Source organism: Canis aureus, chromosome 8, assembly GCF_053574225.1.
Source record: "Canis aureus isolate CA01 chromosome 8, VMU_Caureus_v.1.0, whole genome shotgun sequence".
Classification (NCBI taxonomy): domain Eukaryota; kingdom Metazoa; phylum Chordata; class Mammalia; order Carnivora; family Canidae; genus Canis; species Canis aureus.
In genome coordinates, this window is record NC_135618.1 from 33,117,312 (window position 1) to 33,137,356 (window position 20,045).

Below are 20,045 nucleotides of genomic sequence, written 5' to 3' on the forward strand. Positions count from 1 at the left end.
GGATTTTTCAATTAACTAGCATGAATACAGAGAACTGTCTTGACTAAATGAAGTTTATTTATACCTATAGTGTTACAATGCAGTATGGAAAAATGATCTTTAGCATCAATCAACTCCAACCCCACAAGATAAAAAATTCCACCTACTAGGAGAGGCAGAAATAACTTTTACAAACAAAAGTTATCAGTTTCCTTTGTTTATAACAAAGACTGAACTGGTAATTATCTACCTAAAAATCTGTTTTAAAGAAATAATCAGAATTGTGGACAAAAATTTATGTAAAAATGTTATTTATAGTAGCGAAATTTCAAAACTATCTAAATGCCCCTACAGAAAAATAATGGTTAAATAAAGAATTGTGGATCTATAAATAGATTTTCATCCACTCACTGAAAATTATGCTTTGAAAAATAGTTAATGTCACCAAAAAGTTATCATTATATAGTTATGAAGGGAAAGGATCTAAATACATACAAAAAATAAATTAGAAACATACATTCCAAAATATTACCAGTGATTATATCTTGGTGGTGTGATTATAGGGGCTTTTAATATTCTTTTTTTGTGCTTCTGTTTCCCAAATAACCTACAATATTCATTTTGTGGCTTTTATAATAAAAAAAATCTATATTAAAATAGAATTTCATAATTGATTTTTGAACAATAATATGATATCTATACTTCATACATTGTCCTATAAATAATGCAGAGAGCTCTATATGCAAACATTTTAACATGCTATTTCATTTAATTATTAAAAGAAATCTATGACGCTTCTGCTTCCAGTGAAGTTCACACAACATATTGGATTTAGCATCCTGCCTGAAGCAATAAAACAACTGGATAAAATACATGAAACAATGGTTTTAAAGATGCCAGACAACAGACATTGAAGGATATAATTCCTGAGAAATAGAACTTAAATGAGATGATCCTTAAGATTGTCCCAGCTTACCAATTTGAGAAATTTCTAAGACATGACACAGAGGGGTGAGGAGGAGCCCACACAGAAGATAATGATTCCCTGAGGCAAAAACATGGATTTATGAGTCCAGGGCACCAAAAAAGCCACAATTCACAGGACAGAACACAAAGAAGAGCTACACAGGTCAGGAACTCTGAAGATCCACAATATGCAAGGAAACTGAGGACCTAAAATCTAAGAAAGAACCAGCCTAGATGGAATAATACCAAAGCTTGCACAAGACTGGGAATAGTGCCTGTTCCCACGGTCAAACTGGAAAACATTACACTTAACAGGGCATTGGATGGAATCCTGGACTAAATGCTGGTCTGTTTCCATATGACAAATCTTAAAAACAAGATGAAATGAAAGAAAGAGAAAGAAAGAAAGAAAAAAGAAAGAAAGAAAGAAAGAAAGAAAGAAAGAAAGAAAGAAAGAAAGAAAGAAAGAAGAAAGAAAGAAAAGAAAGAAAGAAAAGAAAGAAAGGGCAAGAAACTGTTTCAAGCAATTTTATTGCATTCCAGAACACACCTCAAGAATATTTATAGCAATACAAAAATATCCAGCACACAGTGAGATAAGATCTACAATGTCGGGAATCAAATTTTTAAAAAAAATAATAATAGGCTTGCAATGAAGCCAGAGAAAATAGCTTACATTGAGGAGAAAATCAAAACTGATCTAGAACTGACACAAATGCTAGAATTAGTGGACAAGGGCATTAAAACAGTTATAATAATGGTATTCCATTTGTTCAAAAAATTAAGTAGGGAATTAGGAAACATTTAAATGAATCAAAATAAACTTTTGGAGATGAAAACTACTCTACTGAGAAGAAAAATACCAGAAGTGTTAATTAGCAGATTAGAACACGGAAAAATAGCAATAAGGTACCCAAAATGAAACACACAGAGGAACAAAAGAACTAAAACAAATAAGCATGTGTTAACTAAATTGTGAAGATAGTTCACATAATGTAATATACCTATAACAGGAGTCCAAAAGCATAGGACAGAGAGGGAAAGTTATAAAAAAAATCACCCCCAAAAGCCCAAATTTTATAAATATTGTGAAACTGTAAACCCGCACATGTATATTAAGCACCAGAAATACAGACAAAACTACACAAGGCACCAACTCTAAACACAGCTTGAGAAAATAAAATATAATAATATATAAAAAGAAATAAATCATGATGAAGTAGAGTAATCCCAGGAATGTAAGGTTAATTTCACTTTTGAAAGCAGTCAGTGTAATTCATCAGCACTTGATTAAAAAAAAATTATCCATATGACCATCTGTGATGAGCAGACTCTAGGATGGTCCCCATGATCCTGACCAGAAGATACTTCACACCTGTTTGTAATTCCCTACCTTTGAGTGTGAGAAGAATCTGGAGACTCAATTCTAATGGATAGAATACCACAAAAATGAAAGATATGTGACAATATGTATGTGATTAAATCACATAAAATTAGTATTGTTAAAAACTCCCTCCTGGCTGGCTTTAAAGAAGCAAAGTGCCACGTTGTTTGTTGCCATATGGAGAGGGTCACTCAGAGAGGTGTTTATGGTAGCTTTTAGCTAACAGACAACAAGAACATGAGGGCCTCAGTTTCCAATCTACAGGCAAATGAATACTTCCAGCAAACATTTGAATTTGGATCTGAGTTTGAATGCAATCCTTTCTGATTAAAGCCTCACATCAGACTGCAGCCCAGGCCAATACCTTGACTGTAGTCTTTTGAGATCCTGAAGTAGGAGACTAAGCTAAGTAAACACCGTCCATACTCCTGATTCTCCAAAAGTGTGAGATAATAAATATGTGTTGTTCTAAGCTGCTAAGTTTGTGAAGTTATTGTTAGATAGCAATAGATAAATAAAATGTCATCTCAACAGATGCAGAAAGAGCATTTGACAAAAATCCAAAATCTATTTCTGATTTTTAAAATCTCAGAAAATTGAGAATAGAAGAGAACTTCCTCAGCATCTACAAAACACCTACAAACAACATCAGAGTTAATGGTGAAACACTGAAAGGCAAGAACGTCCACTCTAATTACTTCTATTCAAGATTGTACTGAGGTTCTATCCACTGCTGTAAGACAAGAAAAAAAATAATAAATGGCATTATGTAAGAAAGAAAAAAGTAAAACTATCTTTGTTAACAATCAACATGATCATCAACATAGAGACAATATTCTTTACATTAGCAACGCCAAATGAAATAGATTTCATTATAAACCTAACAAAATATGTACAAAATCCATATGAGGAAAACTATAAAACTCTGATAAAAAAAAATCAATGAAGAACTAAGTAAATGAAGAGATAGTTCACATTCACAGATAAGAAGACACAATACTGGGGGATCCCTGGGTGGCTTGGTGGTTTAGCGCCTGCCTTTGGCCCAGGGCACGATCCTGGAGTCCCGGGATCGAGTCCCGTGTCAGGCTCCCTGCATGGAGCCTGCTTCTCCCTCCTCCTGTGTCTCCGCCTCTCTCTCTCTCTCTCTCTCTCTCTCTCTCTCTCTCTCTCCTCTCTCTATGTCTATCATAAATAAATAGATAAATAAATAAATAAATAAATAAATAAATAAATAAATAAATAAATCTTAAAAAAATAGAAGAAACAATACTGTCAAGATGTCAGTTATTCCTACATACTCTATAAATTAAATGTAATCCCAGGCAGAATCATGGCAAGTTATTTTGTAGACATCAACAACAGGTTTCCATACAAAGTTTATATGGAGAGGCAAAAGAGCCAGAATAGCCAACACAGGGATCCCTGGGTGGCGCAGTGGTTTGGCGCCTGCCTTTGGCCCAGGGCGTGATCCTGGAGACCCGGGATCGAATCCCACGTCGGGCTCCCGGTGCATGGAGCCTGCTTCTCCCTCTGCCTCTCTCTCTCTCTCTCTCTCTGTGTGTGACTATCATGAATAAATAAAAATTAAAAAAAAAAAAAAAAAAAGAATAGCCAACACAATTTTGAAAGAAAAGAACAAAGTTGGAAGACTGACACTACTCAGCTTCAATATTTACTATAAAACCCAGTGATCAATATAAGATTGTATTGACAAAAGAATTGACAAAATAGATCCATGGAACAGATTAGAGGGCCTAGAAATAGACCCACACAAATACCGTCTTAATATCTGTCAGCTTTGACGAGGGAACAAAGGCAATATATTAGAGAAAAGACAGTTTTTTCAGCAAATGGTGCTTGAACACTGGATACCCATATGCAAAAAAAAAAAAAAAAAAAAAGAAAGAAAGAAAGAAAAAGAAAGAAAAAAGAAAAAAACAGAACTTACACTCTTTGTAAAAATTAAGTCAAAATGGATCTTACACTCAAATGTGAAATACAAAACTATGAAACTTCAAAAAGATAAGAAATGACTTATAGGATGTCGGTAAGTTCAAAACAATATTGAATGTCAATAAGTTCAACAATATTGTATGTTAAAAGTATGATAATGACGTTTTAGAAACTGAAAGACAAAATTTTAGATGCATGAAAGAAAAAAATTAATAAGCTGAACGCCATTAACATTAAAAACTTCTGCTATGCAAAACACATTGGCAGAAGAATGAGAAGACAAGCTACATATTGGGAGAAAATATTTGTTCAAGATACATCTGATAAAGGACTCTTCTCCAAAATAGAGAAAGAACTCTTAAAACTTAAAAATAAGAAAATAGGGTAACTGGGATGACTCAGTCAGTTGAGCATCTGACTCTTGATTTCAGCTCAGATCAAGATTTCAAAGTCCTGGGATCAAGCCCTGCATCAGACTCTGTACTTAGCAGGGAGTCTGCTTGGGACTGTCTCCCTCTCCCTTCCAGAGCCCTCTCTCTGTCTCTCAAATAAATAAGTATTTTTTTTAAAAAAAAGGCAAATAAACAACCCAACTAAAAAATGGGCAAATGTTTTAAATACACATCTCACCAATGAAGAAGGCATATAGCATATGAAAACATATTCAACATAATAGATTCTTAGGGAATTACAAATTACAATAACAGTAACATACCCCTGTACACCTATTAGAATAGCCCAAATCAAAAACACTGACAGCACCAATACTGTTGAGGATGTGCAGGAATAGGAGTTCTCATTCACTGCTGTTGGTAATGCCAAAAGGTCCAGCCACTTTGAAAGGCAGCTTGACAATTTCTTACAAAACTAAACATACTCTTAGCATACTATCCAACAAGTGTGCTTCTTGGCATTTATCTAGAGTAGTTAAAAACTTATCCATAAAAAACTTGCAGTGGATGTTTATATCAGCTTTATTCATAATCGCCAAAACTTGGAAGCAACCAAGATGTGCATTAATAGGTGAGAAGATAATTGTGGTACACCCAAACAATGAAATATTATTTAGTGATAAGAATGAAATGAACTATTATTATTCTTTTATTCTATGTGAAGACCTAGAGGAATCTTAAGGGTATATTACTAAGTGAAATAAGCCAATCTGAGAAGTCTACATATGATTGTATGATTCCAACTACATGACATCCTGGAAAAGGCAAAAATATGGAAAGAGTTTAGAGGTTAGTGGTTGCCAGGAGGCGGGTGGTGAGTAGGAAAGAATAGGCATCATGGCAGAACACAGATGATGTTTAGGGTTGGAAAATTAGTGTACATGGTACTATAATAGCATACATGTGTCATTAGACATTTGCCAAAGCCCATAGAACATACACTATGAAGAGTTAACTGTAATGTAAACTAGGGGCTTTGGGTGATAAAGACATATCAATATAGATCTGTCACTTAAAAAATACACCACTCTGGTGGGGGATGTTGATAATGGGGGAGGCTGTGCATTTGTCTGGGGAGGGAGTATACGGGAAATCTCTGTACCTTATGTTCAATTGTGCTGTGAACCTAAATTACTCTAAAAAATAAAATAAAAAATCCTCTTGCCCCAAATATAAAAGCATACTGATGGGCTTTTGTGTCTTTATAACATAGGTTCTGGGTTAATTTTAACATATGATGAATGTACAAATTGGAAAACCTTCATGCCTTAATTTATACTAGGATACACTTATACTTGGGATCCCACTAAATTTCAATAATGTATACCCTCTACAATCAGAGTAGTCACCATGGACAAACAGGTAAGATTCACCAGAACTACTGCCATGCCTAAATTCTCTATAGCCATAGCATCCATTGCTCTAAAATATTCCACGATGGGCATAAGCACTCTGATCCAACAAGTAATATATTTAAATAAAATTAATCTTTAGCACTAATGATTAGCTCAATAAAATGGGATTCCATGTACCCCCTGGTCAAAAATAATTAATATGGACCAACGTAAATTAAAGCAGGGCCTTTAAGGATTAAAATTTGCTATGCAAGACCTATTTAGAAAAGAGGGAAAAGCACTCCTTTCACTTCTCAAAATATACAATATTAAATAAGGCATTCAATAAAAATTTCACCTCTCTTACCAGCCTCAGGTTTCAGGCCTCATTAATGCCATACTGGCTTAAATAAGCTCATAATTAAATAAAATATTACATATTTCAAATTTCAGTCAAATATCAAAGGTGGTTATAGTAAAGAGTTTGACTCTATTCTTTTATTTCTGGTTATTGAGAGCTTTCAAGTCCTACTCCTCTCCCCCACCCACCCACCCACATACCTTCTCCTATTGTCCCATTTCTGGGCAAGCCCAGGTGCTCCCTCCTACAGTGCTTATTAAACCAGTCAAGCCTCAGTCTTTTGCAGGAGCCCTCACTCCAGCCCCACTCCCTAACCACAATAGAACTCAAAGCCCATTACCCCCTCCTTGCTCTCTAAAGCTATTTCAGACTTGCTTGAGAGCTTGCTCTGCTTTCCTCAGAAAGAGCATGTAAATAACAAATCTCTTCATACCCTCTTGACACAATTGTGGCATTATTAGTCTCGACATTAAATCAAATTATGAGTAAGGAGTTGAGCCCATTTCCTACAGGAGGACCATAACATGCATCAAGCCAATATTCTTAAAATCAGTAAAAAGAAAGAATCAAACATTCATGCTGTCTTTTCTATATCAACTGCATTCCAGAATAACAAAATGCAGAAGAAATAAAAGGATGAGAAATATCATACAGCACTCTAATGGAATACAGGATTTAGACAACAATCAACAATCATCTGTGAAAACCATTAGATAAAAGGTTGATGGGAAGTTTGTAATAGATTAGGCTGGAACCATCTGAACTGAACTGATAACCTTAAGCTCTGAGATTCAACCAGTTATTATATGTATCCTGATGAATGCAATAGGAAGTATGCAGCACAATCTGTTCAGTATTCTTACTAAAATTATAAGAATATAATTAAGCTTTTAGATTTGATTATTAGCTAATAGAAAATGTAGTGAGTAGAAAAACTTGTTTAAATTTCACAAGACTGAAATTAGTGAAATATATGAAAATTCCATCAGAAAAATCAGCGTGTTTCTTACCAAAAAATGGCATTAAAAATAAGAAAGGGAACTATTATAGATAAGATAAACCTATTGCAATGTGTGGACCTTGTTTGGCTCTCATTCAAGCAAGTCAACTTTACACTGTTTTGAGTTAATCAAAGAAATTTGTATACAGACCAGACATTAGATGATATTGAGAAATAATTATTAACTATGGTAGATATGATAATGGTATGATGATTATTTTTTAAAGGGCTTATCTATTATACTCCAGACTATAGAGAAGAGAGCGTGATGTGAGGAAGACTGTTAGGGATACATGTTACTGGAAATTATTAATGTCTTACTTGAGACCTAATAAGTGGGTAGGAAGGGAAAGGAAAGGTACTCCACATGAAACAAATAGCACATGAGGAGCTGTGAATATCAGAAAGACCATAGTGTATCCAAGAAACTAAAAGGCACAGTATGGTTGTATTGTAGAGCTTGAAAGCAAAGAGGTAAGTGGAAACACTGAAAGGCAATTGGAATCTATGTCATAAAGGGCCTTGACTATTATGATTAGAAGCAATAAGAAACCATGGAGGATTTTAAGCAGGAGGATGACATAATGATTCTTTTTCTTTAGAAATATCACTTTAACTGTGTTATGAGGAGTGGATAGGTAGTGTGAGATTTAAGTCAAGGGGACAAAGAAGGCTTTTCAGTAGTACATATGTGGGAAAATGACTCTAGAGTTGATGAGAAATTTTTTAACAATATGAAGTAGAAAAAATTGGCGAGACTTAGTGATTGCATGTGAGGGATCTGAGGTTAAGGAAACAATATAGGGAAGGATGATCTCAGATTTCTAGTTTGTGGAAATAAAAAGTGGCATTTTCTTTAAATAGAGATAGGGAACACAGAATAAAGAGCTGATTTCTGGAAGAAAGATCATTTGCAGCCTCATAGAATTTGAAATGTCTTCAACACACATAAGTAGAGAGCTATCCAGTAGTTGGTGGGACATATGAGTTGGAAGCTCAGAGATAGATCTTTGACAATCATTAACACAATGTACTTAAAACCATAGGAGTTCATGAGAAGGCCTGGAATAGTGTATTTGGGAAGAAGAAAGCTGGTAAGCTAACCTCAAGAATATTATATAACTAAGAACTAAGGAGGAGGGAGCTCATTTTTAATCATCTGGTTCCAAGGTCTTGCATTTAAAAATGGCCACTGTTTTGTTAAGGTAACCAAGGGCAGATATTATGTCTTGTGTATTTGTGTTTGGTTGTTATTTTTAATTTATTATAAAATATGCAAAAAATTGCAAGATTATACTACTTTTTTATCTATTTTCTTGTCAGGTACAATTTGATATTATAAACCATGCCACTATAAACATTCCTCCTCATGTCTCCTTGGGCACATACACAATAGTTTCCTTATCTAGAAGTTGAGTACATGTGCAAGTTTCCTTAGGGTATGTATATAGATGTGGAATTCATAGGTTAGAAGTGTTTTGGTCAGTGTTCAATCGTAGAAACAGAACAATTCAAATTATTTTAAGGAGGGAAGTATGTGATATAGAGTATTAAATGACTGCAAAAGGAATAACTCAGAACCATGCCACCAAATGAGCCTAGCCAAAGAATTTTACCATGGCTACAACCAGGAAAATAGGAAGTCAGTAGGCCACTACTGGAACCATTAAACTGAAAAACAAACAACTACCACTGGGATCCCAGGAACAGGAAACCATAGCCTCAGAACTACAGTTATCTCTTAACTCTAATGAAACTAGTGACTTGCCATTCACTGCTGCAACAAAACAAAAAAACAAAAACAGAGCCAATGTCTGCATGACTTTGCCTGCCAAAAACAATACTTCAAAATTTGCCCCGTATCACCTCTACTCTCTAAATATTGCTCAACTATATCAGTTTACAAAACCTAGTGTGTTTCTAGAGCTCCAACTTGATAAGAGTCTGAGAAATGTTGATTTTAGCTCTCAAGCTTTACAGAACAGAATAGCACACAGTACACCAACATGGAAATGAATGTTATGGTGTCTTCACTATATCCACCACATAGTATCTGTGCACCTTAAACAGGACCATACATTGTGAAATAGATCTCTGTCTAATAGTCAATGTGAACTATCATAACAAAATACAATAGATTGGGCAATTTTATAGCAGGAATTTATTTCTCACCATTCTGGAGGGCTAGCAAGTCAAAGATGAAGGTGCCAACCTATTTGGCTCTTGGTGAGAGTTCTCTTCCTGTCTTGCAGATGTCCACCTTCTTGTTGTGACCTCATATGAGCAGAGCCCTTATATCTCTTCCTCTTCTTCTATTTTTTTTTCTCTTCCTCCTCTTACAAGAACTTTAACCCTATAGGGTGGGGGAGGGGAGGGCATTTGCAGCATCTCATCTAGACCTAATTATTTCCCAAAAGGCCCCACTTCCAAATGCCACAGCACTGGGGATTAGAGCTGCAACATATGAATTTGGAGGAAAACATTCAGTCCATAACAATCTCCTAAGTGGTTTATCAATAGGTATTCCTACTACTAGAACTGCTCCTGTTGTACAACATCCTCTCCAACACTTGGTATCTTCAAGGGTTTTTGTTTGTTTTTACCCATCTAATAAGTGCAAAATTGTAACTTATTCTGGTTTTAATTTGCATTTTTTGATTACTGGTTAGGCTGAACATATTTTCACATGTTTGTTGGACATTTTAATTTCTTCTTAAGTTTAGATACCTTGTCATGTTTTTGTATTGAGTTGTTAATCTTTATTTTAATGATTTATAGACAGCCTTTGTAAATTCTGCTTCCTAATTCTCTTCTGATCATATGCATTGAAATTATCTTCTAGTTTATGGCTTACGTTTTACTTTTCTGTTGTTATTATGGCATCTTTTCATGATGTACTTTTTAAAATTTTAATTTGTAATACTTGTTTTCTTTATAGTGTATTCTTTTGGGGTCCTATTTATTATATTCCACTCCTAGATTTATTAGACTATATTTTCTACTAGAGAAGTTCTTCATAACTTCTAAAAGATCTAAAGATTTAATTTGTACAGTAGGTTTTACTAATCTTCTCATATTGACCCTTGGTATGATGGGATGTATGAATTCAATATATATTTTATTTCTTATGGGTGAATCATTCTTTGAGCACCTTTTTTTTCTAACTAGGTCAACCTTTCCCTATTGATAGGAAATGCCACCTCTGTCATATGCCAGGTTTCTGAGTCTGATTCTGAAATCTCTATTCCATCTGTCTATTCCAGTACCACACATAAATGTCTTAATAGCTTGATAACTTTTTACCTTAAAATCAGTTTTGTCTGAGTTTAACATACCATCCTCATTTTGCTTAATATTTGTCTGTTGCACCCTTTTTATTGTTTCAGTTGCAATTTTTCTGTTTAAGTATATTAAAAAAAAACATAACTAGATTTTTTTCAAATTTGGCCATTTCTTCTTTAACTGGCAAGTTAATCTAGTCACATTTATTGTGCTTACAGATATCTTTCTAGATATATGTCTCATTTTGTTCTTATTTCTATACTTTGGTATTTGTCATTTTCTGCCTTCTTTTGGATTCATCAATTTTATTTTTCATTACAACTTAGTTATTATTATTCCATTTCCCTCTGCCTCTTGTTTAAGAGTTACTCCCTTGGGGCAGCCCCGATGGTGCAGCGGTTTAGTGCTGCCTGCAGCCCAGGGTGTGACCCTGGAGACCCAGGATCAAGTCCCATGTTGGGCTCCCTGCATGGGGCCTGCCTCTCCCTCAGCGTGGCCTGTGTCTCTGCCTCTCTCTCTCTCTCTCTCTCTCTCTCTCTGTCGTTCATGAATAAATAAATAAAATCTTCAAAAAAAAAAGAGTTATTCCCTCCACTTCTATCATTCAGTGTTTAAAATCTCTTTTAAGCAGTTTCCCATGTGTAACCAATGGTTAAAATGAAACTTTCTCTCTTTAGTTTCAGCTTAAAAAACCTCAAGACCACAGCCAATAAATATGTTTTTCCATAATAAATTCTGTACATTTCTCAGTGCTCATCAAGATCCCCTTTTAATCCCCTTTTATCTATTTCACCTATACTCTCATCCACTTTCCCACTGGCAACCATCAATTCATCTTTATAGTTAAGAGTCTGGGTTGTTTTTTGGTCTCTTTTTTTTTTTGCTTTGTTTCTTAAAGCCCACAGATAAGTGTAACCATGTGGTATTTGTCTTTCTTCAACTATTTCATTTAGTTTTGTATCCCCTAGGCCCATCCATGTTGTTGCAAATAACAAGATTTCATTCTTTTTCATTGGTAATATACCATGTATACCACATCTTCTTTAGCCATCTATTATGGACCCTTGGTTTGCATCCGTATCTTGATTACTGTAACTAATGCTGCAATAAACATAGGGATGCATACATCTCTTTCAGTTAGTGTTTTCATTTTTCTTGGGTAAATACCCAGTAGTGGAGTTACTAGACCATATGATAATTCTATTTTTAATTTTTTGAGGAGTCTCCTTACTGTTTTCCACAGTGGCTGCACCATTTTGTATTCCCACCAACAGTGCACAAATGCAATAGATGCTAGTACCTCAATATTTAAAAACAAGTATGTTAGAAAATTTATGAAGAATTTGCAAACCTTTTCTGCTATCTCTATAGGCTACCAACAAGCCATATGAGAGAAGGCTGGGGATTCATTAGCAGTAGATTAGAATTGGAAAGTTCATTGGAAGATGTTGTCTTTTCTGTGCGGTTCACTTTCCTTTTGCTCCATCTCCACCAAGCCAAGTGAGATGGAACTAGGGGCCACTTAGAGAAATACTTGGAAAACTAACTTGTACTACTTGAAGTTTGTGGATCACAAAGCTGCTATAACTTGACTCTCCCTCTTGGAGAAGTCTGAAGTTGAGTGCTGCATGGAGCCACCCTGATAGCAGGGCATGTAGACTGGGCTATGGTGCAACAGGGTGCCATTTGGACTAACAGATCTGTGGAGAGCCAGACTTCCATGGCTTTTACGTGAACTCTTCTTACCCACAAGGCCCAAGAGAGGTAAAGCAACCCAACAGAGAAAAATCCTTGCATAGGATGAACTACCAGAAGACAGAGCCTGAAGAGAGATACAACACCTCTCTGGTGGTGGAGGGCACATTTCCCACATTAAGGCACGAGGAAGAGGAGTTCTGCTCTGAGGAAAAGTCTCTGAAAAACCACAAAACAGCTGCATGAAAGAAAGGGCCAATATTTGTGTGTCTGCTAAACACATGACTAAACATTGGAACCTAAAAAATACTGGAACTAAAACTTAACTGTAATATTAAATGTTTATTACACTGAAGAGCAGCAATTCAATCTAGTCAACATAAACAATGTGGAACATCCATTGGAGTCTAATACTCCAACTATTTCTTACATTTTCCCCCTGTCCTCATAACCTTCCTCGGGATGTACCTTATAAGCTACAAACATCAAATGTTTGACAGATGATAAACAGGAAGTTGTCTGTTTGCCAGTGTATTTTTTTAAAGGCTCTGCCAAGACATAGGAGTTAAATCTGAAAGTTTGCCCCCTCTTAAAAACTTTGTTCCCTTTCTCAGTAGAGGATCTGCTTCCCAGCCTGCCCTTGGACATTTCCTTGCTACCCCTACTTTTCAATTCCCAAGTTCTTGGATTTAACACCTGTGCCTATTGCCCAGAAATAAGTCCTTAAATGGTCAAGTTACCCTATTACGATAAGGCTATTATAGGGAAAGATTGTTATAGCTGATGACCAAGAGTTGACTGAATCTTTAGTTATTTATGTGATTGTGGATTGCAAGATATTTGAATGAAATAAATGGATAACTTTTTTTAAGTAGATGCTTTTTAAGAAGCCCTCAATTTCCTCTATATTTCTTAAATCATTAATGAAGTCTTTGATCTTCAACATGAAGACCAACCAAAGAGCTCAGAACACATGATGTTCTCTAGCACTACAAATTTTCACAAATTAAACATGTACGCTTGCATGATTAGACTGACACAGTGATGAAGGATAATGCAATTTGTGTGGCCATCACTTAGCAGCTGGCATTACCAGCCAGTCACCATCATTGCCAATGCTCTGTTTCTTCTTTTAAGCTCTTTTCTGAAATCTGAAACTCAATTGACATTTGCTAAAGTGTGAAGCTTCCAATAAGCCTTGGCTCATTTTGGTGTGAAATTAAACTCTTCAAATTGTGTGTGGATCTAGGCTAGATTCCAGCTTCTTATATTCCCTATCTTTATCCATCCTCAAGAATCCTCCTCACTACCACTGTCTCCTTATGGGGAAATCCCTTTGGCTTGACTTACTCCTTCTTGCCTAATGTACAAAAGCCAGGTGGCCTTCTTCCCAGACTTAATTCATTTGCCAATTCTTTCCATCAACTTCTGAGGAGGACAAAATAGGGGAATCCTTTCCTCTTGTAACTTTGGAAATGTAAGATTTTGTTTTAAAGAACATTAAAGTGAAAATATCTGGGATCTCTAAATTTTCTGTCAATCTTCTGATTGTCTCTATAATTAGTTGAAATTAACTGCTAAAATAGAAGTAAATCCTCTTACAAAACTTTTTAAAAACTAACAATGTAGCTTGTCTTTGAGGTTTCATATATGTATAAGATAAAACAATAAACTTAAAAAGAAAGAGCCCCAATCAAGTATAAACTAAAAAAGTTTTAAACAAAATTTTCCTAACATGTGTGATTTGCAATAAGAGTGAAGATTGATTTGAATTTTAAAAGAGTAAGAAAATCATTGCTTTAAGTTCCTAGCACACAGGAACAGGATTATAACAAAATAGACACAAAAGGTCATCATTGATTATGAGACTGTGATTGTTTGGGGACTCTTTCACACAGATATGTTAAACAAAAAAAAATTTAATTAAAGAAATTTAAACAGAAGCATTAAATACCAACACAGTGAAGCTCTTCTCTGAGAAATTTGCTGGGAAAATTGATTTCCATCTACAAACCAAAGGTTCAGACAAAATCTATCTTGCTTCCAAGGAAAACAATTTTTGCCTATAATGTTTCTGTAATACTCTGGGCACCTGGGTGGCTCAGTCCATTGAGCTTCTGACTCTTGGTTTTAGCTCAGTTCATGATCTTATGGGATTGAACCCCCCTGTAGGGTTCCACACTTGGTGGGAATCTGCTTGAAGATTCTTTCCCTCTGCCCCTCCTCCCCACACTATGTTTCTCTCTCTCTCTCTCTCTCTCTAAAATAAATAAAGTCCTTAAATGATCTATCTCTCTCTATTTAAAAAATAAAATAAAATATTTCTGTAATTCTCAAACTGAGCTCATTTCTACTCCATTCTACATCATTTATTTGGATGTGTCTGAATCAACACTTCTTCATTTTCATTTTCTAAACCCTTTATTTTTTTTTCCTAAACCCTTTAATGTTGACTGACATCTTATGCTAGGAGAGGCCATGCTGCAGTTACAAATAACTTCTTATTCTGGTATAAGATCAAGATTGGCACAGTTCTCTTCCAGGCGATAACTACGAGATCTAGGTTGTTCCCATTTTATAACCATGTAATCCAGAACATGCAACCTCTGAGGTCACCATAATAGGAAAACATAAGACTGACGTGGCTCATTGGCTCTTCTTCATCCTGCAAGGGGTACACTCACCTTTCATTGGCGAGAATCATATGTGCAAGAGAGGCTGGGAAGGAGAGAGGAGCACACGGTTAGCATGAGAGCTAATCATTTCTGATATAAGACTGAACTTCTGGAGATATGTTCTTGCTTTCTCTCTTTACCTGAGATTTCCTAATTGTACACCTTTCCTCACCATGAAGAGCACTGTGTGTGTGTGTGTGTGTGTGTGTACATGTGTGTGGTTTTATTCCAATCTTAGCATCTCTTGCTCTTAGAGTACATTGAATTTCTCAGTAACAATTTCTCTGTTCTTGGTAACAGAGTTTTTAGTAGAGTTTACTCTTTCCAAATAATTTGAGTTAGGCTGAAGATAGGGTGGGGGTGAGTGAGTAGCTTGTCAATAGAAACCTGGCTACCAGACAGCCCGGGTGGCTCAGTAGTTTAGTGCCACCTTCAGCCCAGGGCATGATCCTGGAGACCCTGGATCGAGTCCCACATCAGGCTCCCTGCATGGAGCCTGCTTCTCCCTCTGCCTGTGTCTCTGCCTCTCTCTCTGTCTCTCATGAATAAATAAATAAAATCTTTAAAAAAAAAAAAAAAGAAAGAAAGAAACCTGGCTGCCTCTCTTTACATGGACAAAGGAAATGAAATGTAGAGCTCAGGCATGGAGTGGTTCTTTTAATTTATCTAAAGAATTTATCAAATAAGTCTAGTTCTATGGATACCAGAGAGTTAAAAAAGACAAAGTCCTGATGTATCCATTTAGAATGCACCACTGTAAATCTACTGCATGTTATTACTTGCCAACATATATTTTTCATGTTTTAATAAATCACAAGACAGCATTCACAGTCTGACTCACTTGGAAAAAGTAGAAAATAGTTATCATGTTCTTTCAGAGAATGAATTCTCATCAACTAGCCTAGAGACCAGCTTAAGCAAAAATGAATATGAAATTGCCAATACCGTAGAGGAGGAAATGTGTGCTGCTATATTAAAAACATCTTCATTTCATGTGGTCAGCACACAGAACCACCAATGGATGATATTCAGCCTGAGTTAAAATGGATGCTAGCCCAGAATGGAAAGAATATGGTGAGAAAAAGAAAAACAATACCAGGAGTACCTGGGTGGCTCAGTCAATTAAGTATCCGACTCTAAATCTCAGCTCAGGTCTTGATCTCAGGGTCATGTTTTCAAGCCTCAGGTTGGGCTCCAGGCTGGGCGAAGAGCCTACTTAAAAAAACAAACAAACAAACAAACACATAAGCTTTGGAGTGCCTGGGTGGTTCAGTCAGTTAAGTGTCTACCTCTTGATTTTAGTTCAGGTCATGATCTCAGGGTCAGGGATCGAGCCAGCATCAGGTTCTTCACTCAGCACAGAATCTGCTTGTTTCTTCCCTCATCTGAAAAGAAAGAAAAGAAAATAAAGAAGAAAAGAAAAGAAAAGAAAAGAAAAGAAAAGAAAAGAAAAGAAAAGAAAAGAAAAGAAAAGAAAAGCAATAGCAATACAATAACTAAATGACTGTAGTATGAAACTATAATGTTCCCCCAGCAGATTAGGACAGATAGTTTAACTATGCAGATCATCATCCTTGCAGACTTTGGTTCACATCTTAAAGATGAGCAAATTGATAAAGAATAAACCATAGTGGGATGTCTGGGTGGCTCAGTGGTTGAGCTTCTGCCTTCGGCTCAGGTTGTGATCCCGGGGTCTTGGGATCAAGTCCAGCATCAGGCTTCCATCAGGGAGTCTGCTTCTCTCTCTGCCTCTCTCTGTGTGTCTCTCATGAATAAATAAATAAAATCTGAATGAATGAATGAAAGAAAGAAAGAAAGAGAGGAAGGAAGGAAGGAAGGAAGGAAGGAAGGAAGGAAGGAAGGAAGGAAGGAAGGAAGGAGAAAGGAAGGAAGGAGAAAGAAAGAAAGAAAGAAAGAAAGGAAAGAAAGAAAGAAGAAAGAAAGAAAGAAAGAAAGAAAGAAAGAAAGAAAGAAAGAAAGAAAAGAAAAGAAAAGAAAAGAAAAGAAAAGAAAAGAAAAGAAAAGAAAGAAAGAAAGAAAGAAAGAGTAAGGCCCTCCTGCTACATATGTAAAAGAATGAATGTAATTTGCTGAGCCCCAGGGTCATATTAAATCACAACCCTGAACAATGTTTCAAAATATACTATGGCATCTAGACAGTCCAGTTTGGTTAAACATTGGAATTCTTGATGCCAGCCACATATACACACGTACACATACACACAGCAACACACAGATCCTGGGTCTCCAGGATCACGCCCTGGACCGAAGGCAGGCATTAAACCACTGAGCCACCCAGGGATCCCCCAATTTTTTTTAAATGCTGAATTTCCTATTTATCATTCTACAGTGAGCCCACAGTGTGGAAAGAATTCAACATCAGGTAGTAACTTGCTTGATCAGAAACTGGGAAAGACAATTCCTCGTTTTCCTGAGCTATCCTAAATATTGTAGGATTCCTATCATCTCTGTTCCCTGCTTGCTTAATGCCAGTAGGGCCCCTTCCATTCAGTCAAATTAACAATGAAAAATGCCCCAATACATTTTTAAATAACCCTGGCAGAGAACCACTTGACCAGGTGGTTTCTGGTAGTTTATTCTCATCTTTTGAGAGATCTCCCACATACCAAATTAAAAACAACAACAACAAAACAAGCAAACAAACAACTTTTCCTGATTCTTCCATTTCAATAAGACATGTTTTCTTAAAATAGAATCATCAATATTCCCAGACTTTTCTGTTGAAAAGATGTCATTTTATAGATATACTTGGGTTTTGATCAATTAAACCAAAGTAAATTGAAGAGACAAAACAATAGACCATAACTAAAGTTCTAAGTGCAGCCAGTGGAACTGAATGTTTGTTAATAAATGTTGACATAGTGTGATTGGTAAGAGCATTTTCATAAATTTGACATTTCTCTCTACTGTTATTATCTTGACTTTCTGCCTGATTGCCTCTAATTTCCAAGTCCTAAAGTAATTGCTATAAATAGCCAAAATTTCCTAATCTCTATGACATATTTTCTTACATTTGGTCAGGTGCATTATTGCCTAAAAAGTTACTTTTAGCAATACTGCTACAAGATACCATAACTACATTTTTTTCACTATTCTGAGTAAAATACTGCATCAAAAAAATTTCATATTTTAAGGATTCAAATTTTATAGAATAGTAAAATAAAATTTTATTCCATGAAGAAGACATATTTTTCTTAGACAAATTGTAACCACATAGATTATTAGTGACCTTTAATTTATTTGATTAAGGTACAGTAAAATCCTTTCTAAGCTCATCATGTTGGTTACCATGGAAGGGAAGCCATTAATGGCAAAAAAATTCAAGCACCTAAATTGGGGTAATAGAAGTATATTGGGCTGAGATGAAGAGGAGACTACCTTAAGTTAGCTACTAGCAAAAGAGAAAGAAATGGTTTTTACAAAAATGAACTGTAACCAACTAAGTATCTACTTAAGCCTATAGCAGTAGCACATGACTAACAGAAAATTAATTTGATTTTAATCCAAAAAGACTTGGGATATTTTGAAGTCCACAGCTTTCCAGAGAAACAAATTTAAATTCTTTTGAATATATAACACATCTGGCAGGTAAAATTAAAGGAAAAAACTACTTGATTCTTAGATTTAGAAACACTTTTACTGAGGACGGAACAATAGCTTTCTTTTAAAACCTTTTCTTATGGGAAATTTCAAATAGATAAAATAGTAAAGAGTATGTACATTGAACCCACAAGTATGTATTATCCAATTTCAACCATGGTTATCACAAAGCCAATCTTGCTCTTTAAGTATGTTTTAATTTTGAGTAATGTCTATCTGACTGGATGGATTTACAAAGAGCTTCCCAAGAAAGCCTGAACATAGCCTGGATAATCTCTGGATTTCCAGCTTCAGTCTCTAAAGAATAACTGCATAAAGATTAAGATCCCCAATAAAACATCAAGTTGCACACACCCATCTACTTTTTATTCCTTCAAAAACTCCACCAAAACAGCAGTAACTAGATTTTTTTCCCTGACATTTTCCCATAGTAACTAGGAATACAAATAAAATCCTAGAAGTTTCCATAGAGGGGGCAGAAAAAGAAAGAGTTCTTATACAAAGGAACGGGCATCTGAGTAGCCTTGGATTCTCAACAGCAGTGTTCCTTAGCAGGCTGGGAGTGAAGGTGGGGGTGGGGGAGAGAGAGAGACAGAGAGTTATGTGTGTTTGTGTGATGGGAGCAAGAGAAGACACAACTAAACCTTTGCTTTCAATATCTGGGAGTCCGTATATAATGTCTAAAATTTAAAAATCAAAAAGTAACAAATATAAGCATTTAGAAACAGCAGGTAAATACCTAATCTATTCACATACACACTCTCCAAGACAGACAGGATAGTTGGTAGACAGATAGATGATAGATAGATAGATAGATAGATAGATAGATAGATAGATAGACAGACTTTTGCAAGTAATGGGAGTGATTTCTCTGTAAAGGGGGAAATGGACAAGAGAAAGAAGAGAAAGACTAATGCTTTCTATGTCAAATCTTATTCACTGAATTAGTTTATTTGACTCTTAGAATGATTCAATTAGATGAACACAAGGCTTATAATTTTGCTTACGATTTTAAAACTGCAACATTGACTTAAAAAAGAAAGCCTTGTTCAATGTCTTTGTGTTACTCGTATATTGATATGTGTTAATTTTATTTGGAGACACTTCTCATATTATCCAATCCCCCATTTTCTAACACTGCTGAGTAGCCAGCAGTTTTCTGTGTACGTGAGAAAGCTGCTACAGGCTGACTTCAGAATGAGCTTTGACAAAAGTTATGAAAGTGAAACAGAAAACAACTGACCCACATAGTGTTTAATATGTCCACTGGGCACACGACATTTAATTAGCTGAAATGTGTTGACAAAGGAAGACCTTCCTGTTGGCTCGACAATTTTACA

At 35.6% G+C, this 20,045-nt stretch overlaps 1 protein-coding gene across 8 annotated transcripts in view; it reads right to left on the reverse strand.

Annotated features, from left to right (window-relative positions):
* LOC144318580 (uncharacterized) overlaps positions 1 to 20,045 on the reverse strand; it is a 97,375-nt gene that overhangs the window by 41,207 nt on the left and 36,123 nt on the right. For all 8 annotated transcript variants that reach the window (XR_013384633.1, XR_013384632.1, XR_013384631.1 and 5 more), the window contains 2 exons: positions 16,190 to 16,469; positions 15,094 to 15,127 (listed from right to left, as the gene is read on the reverse strand). Coding sequence is in view for 2 of the 8 variants with exons in the window: in XM_077905665.1 (XP_077761791.1) it covers positions 15,094 to 15,100 (7 nt within the window). In the remaining 6 variants the exon portion in view is untranslated. The remainder of the gene's footprint in view (positions 1 to 15,093; positions 15,128 to 16,189; positions 16,470 to 20,045) is intronic.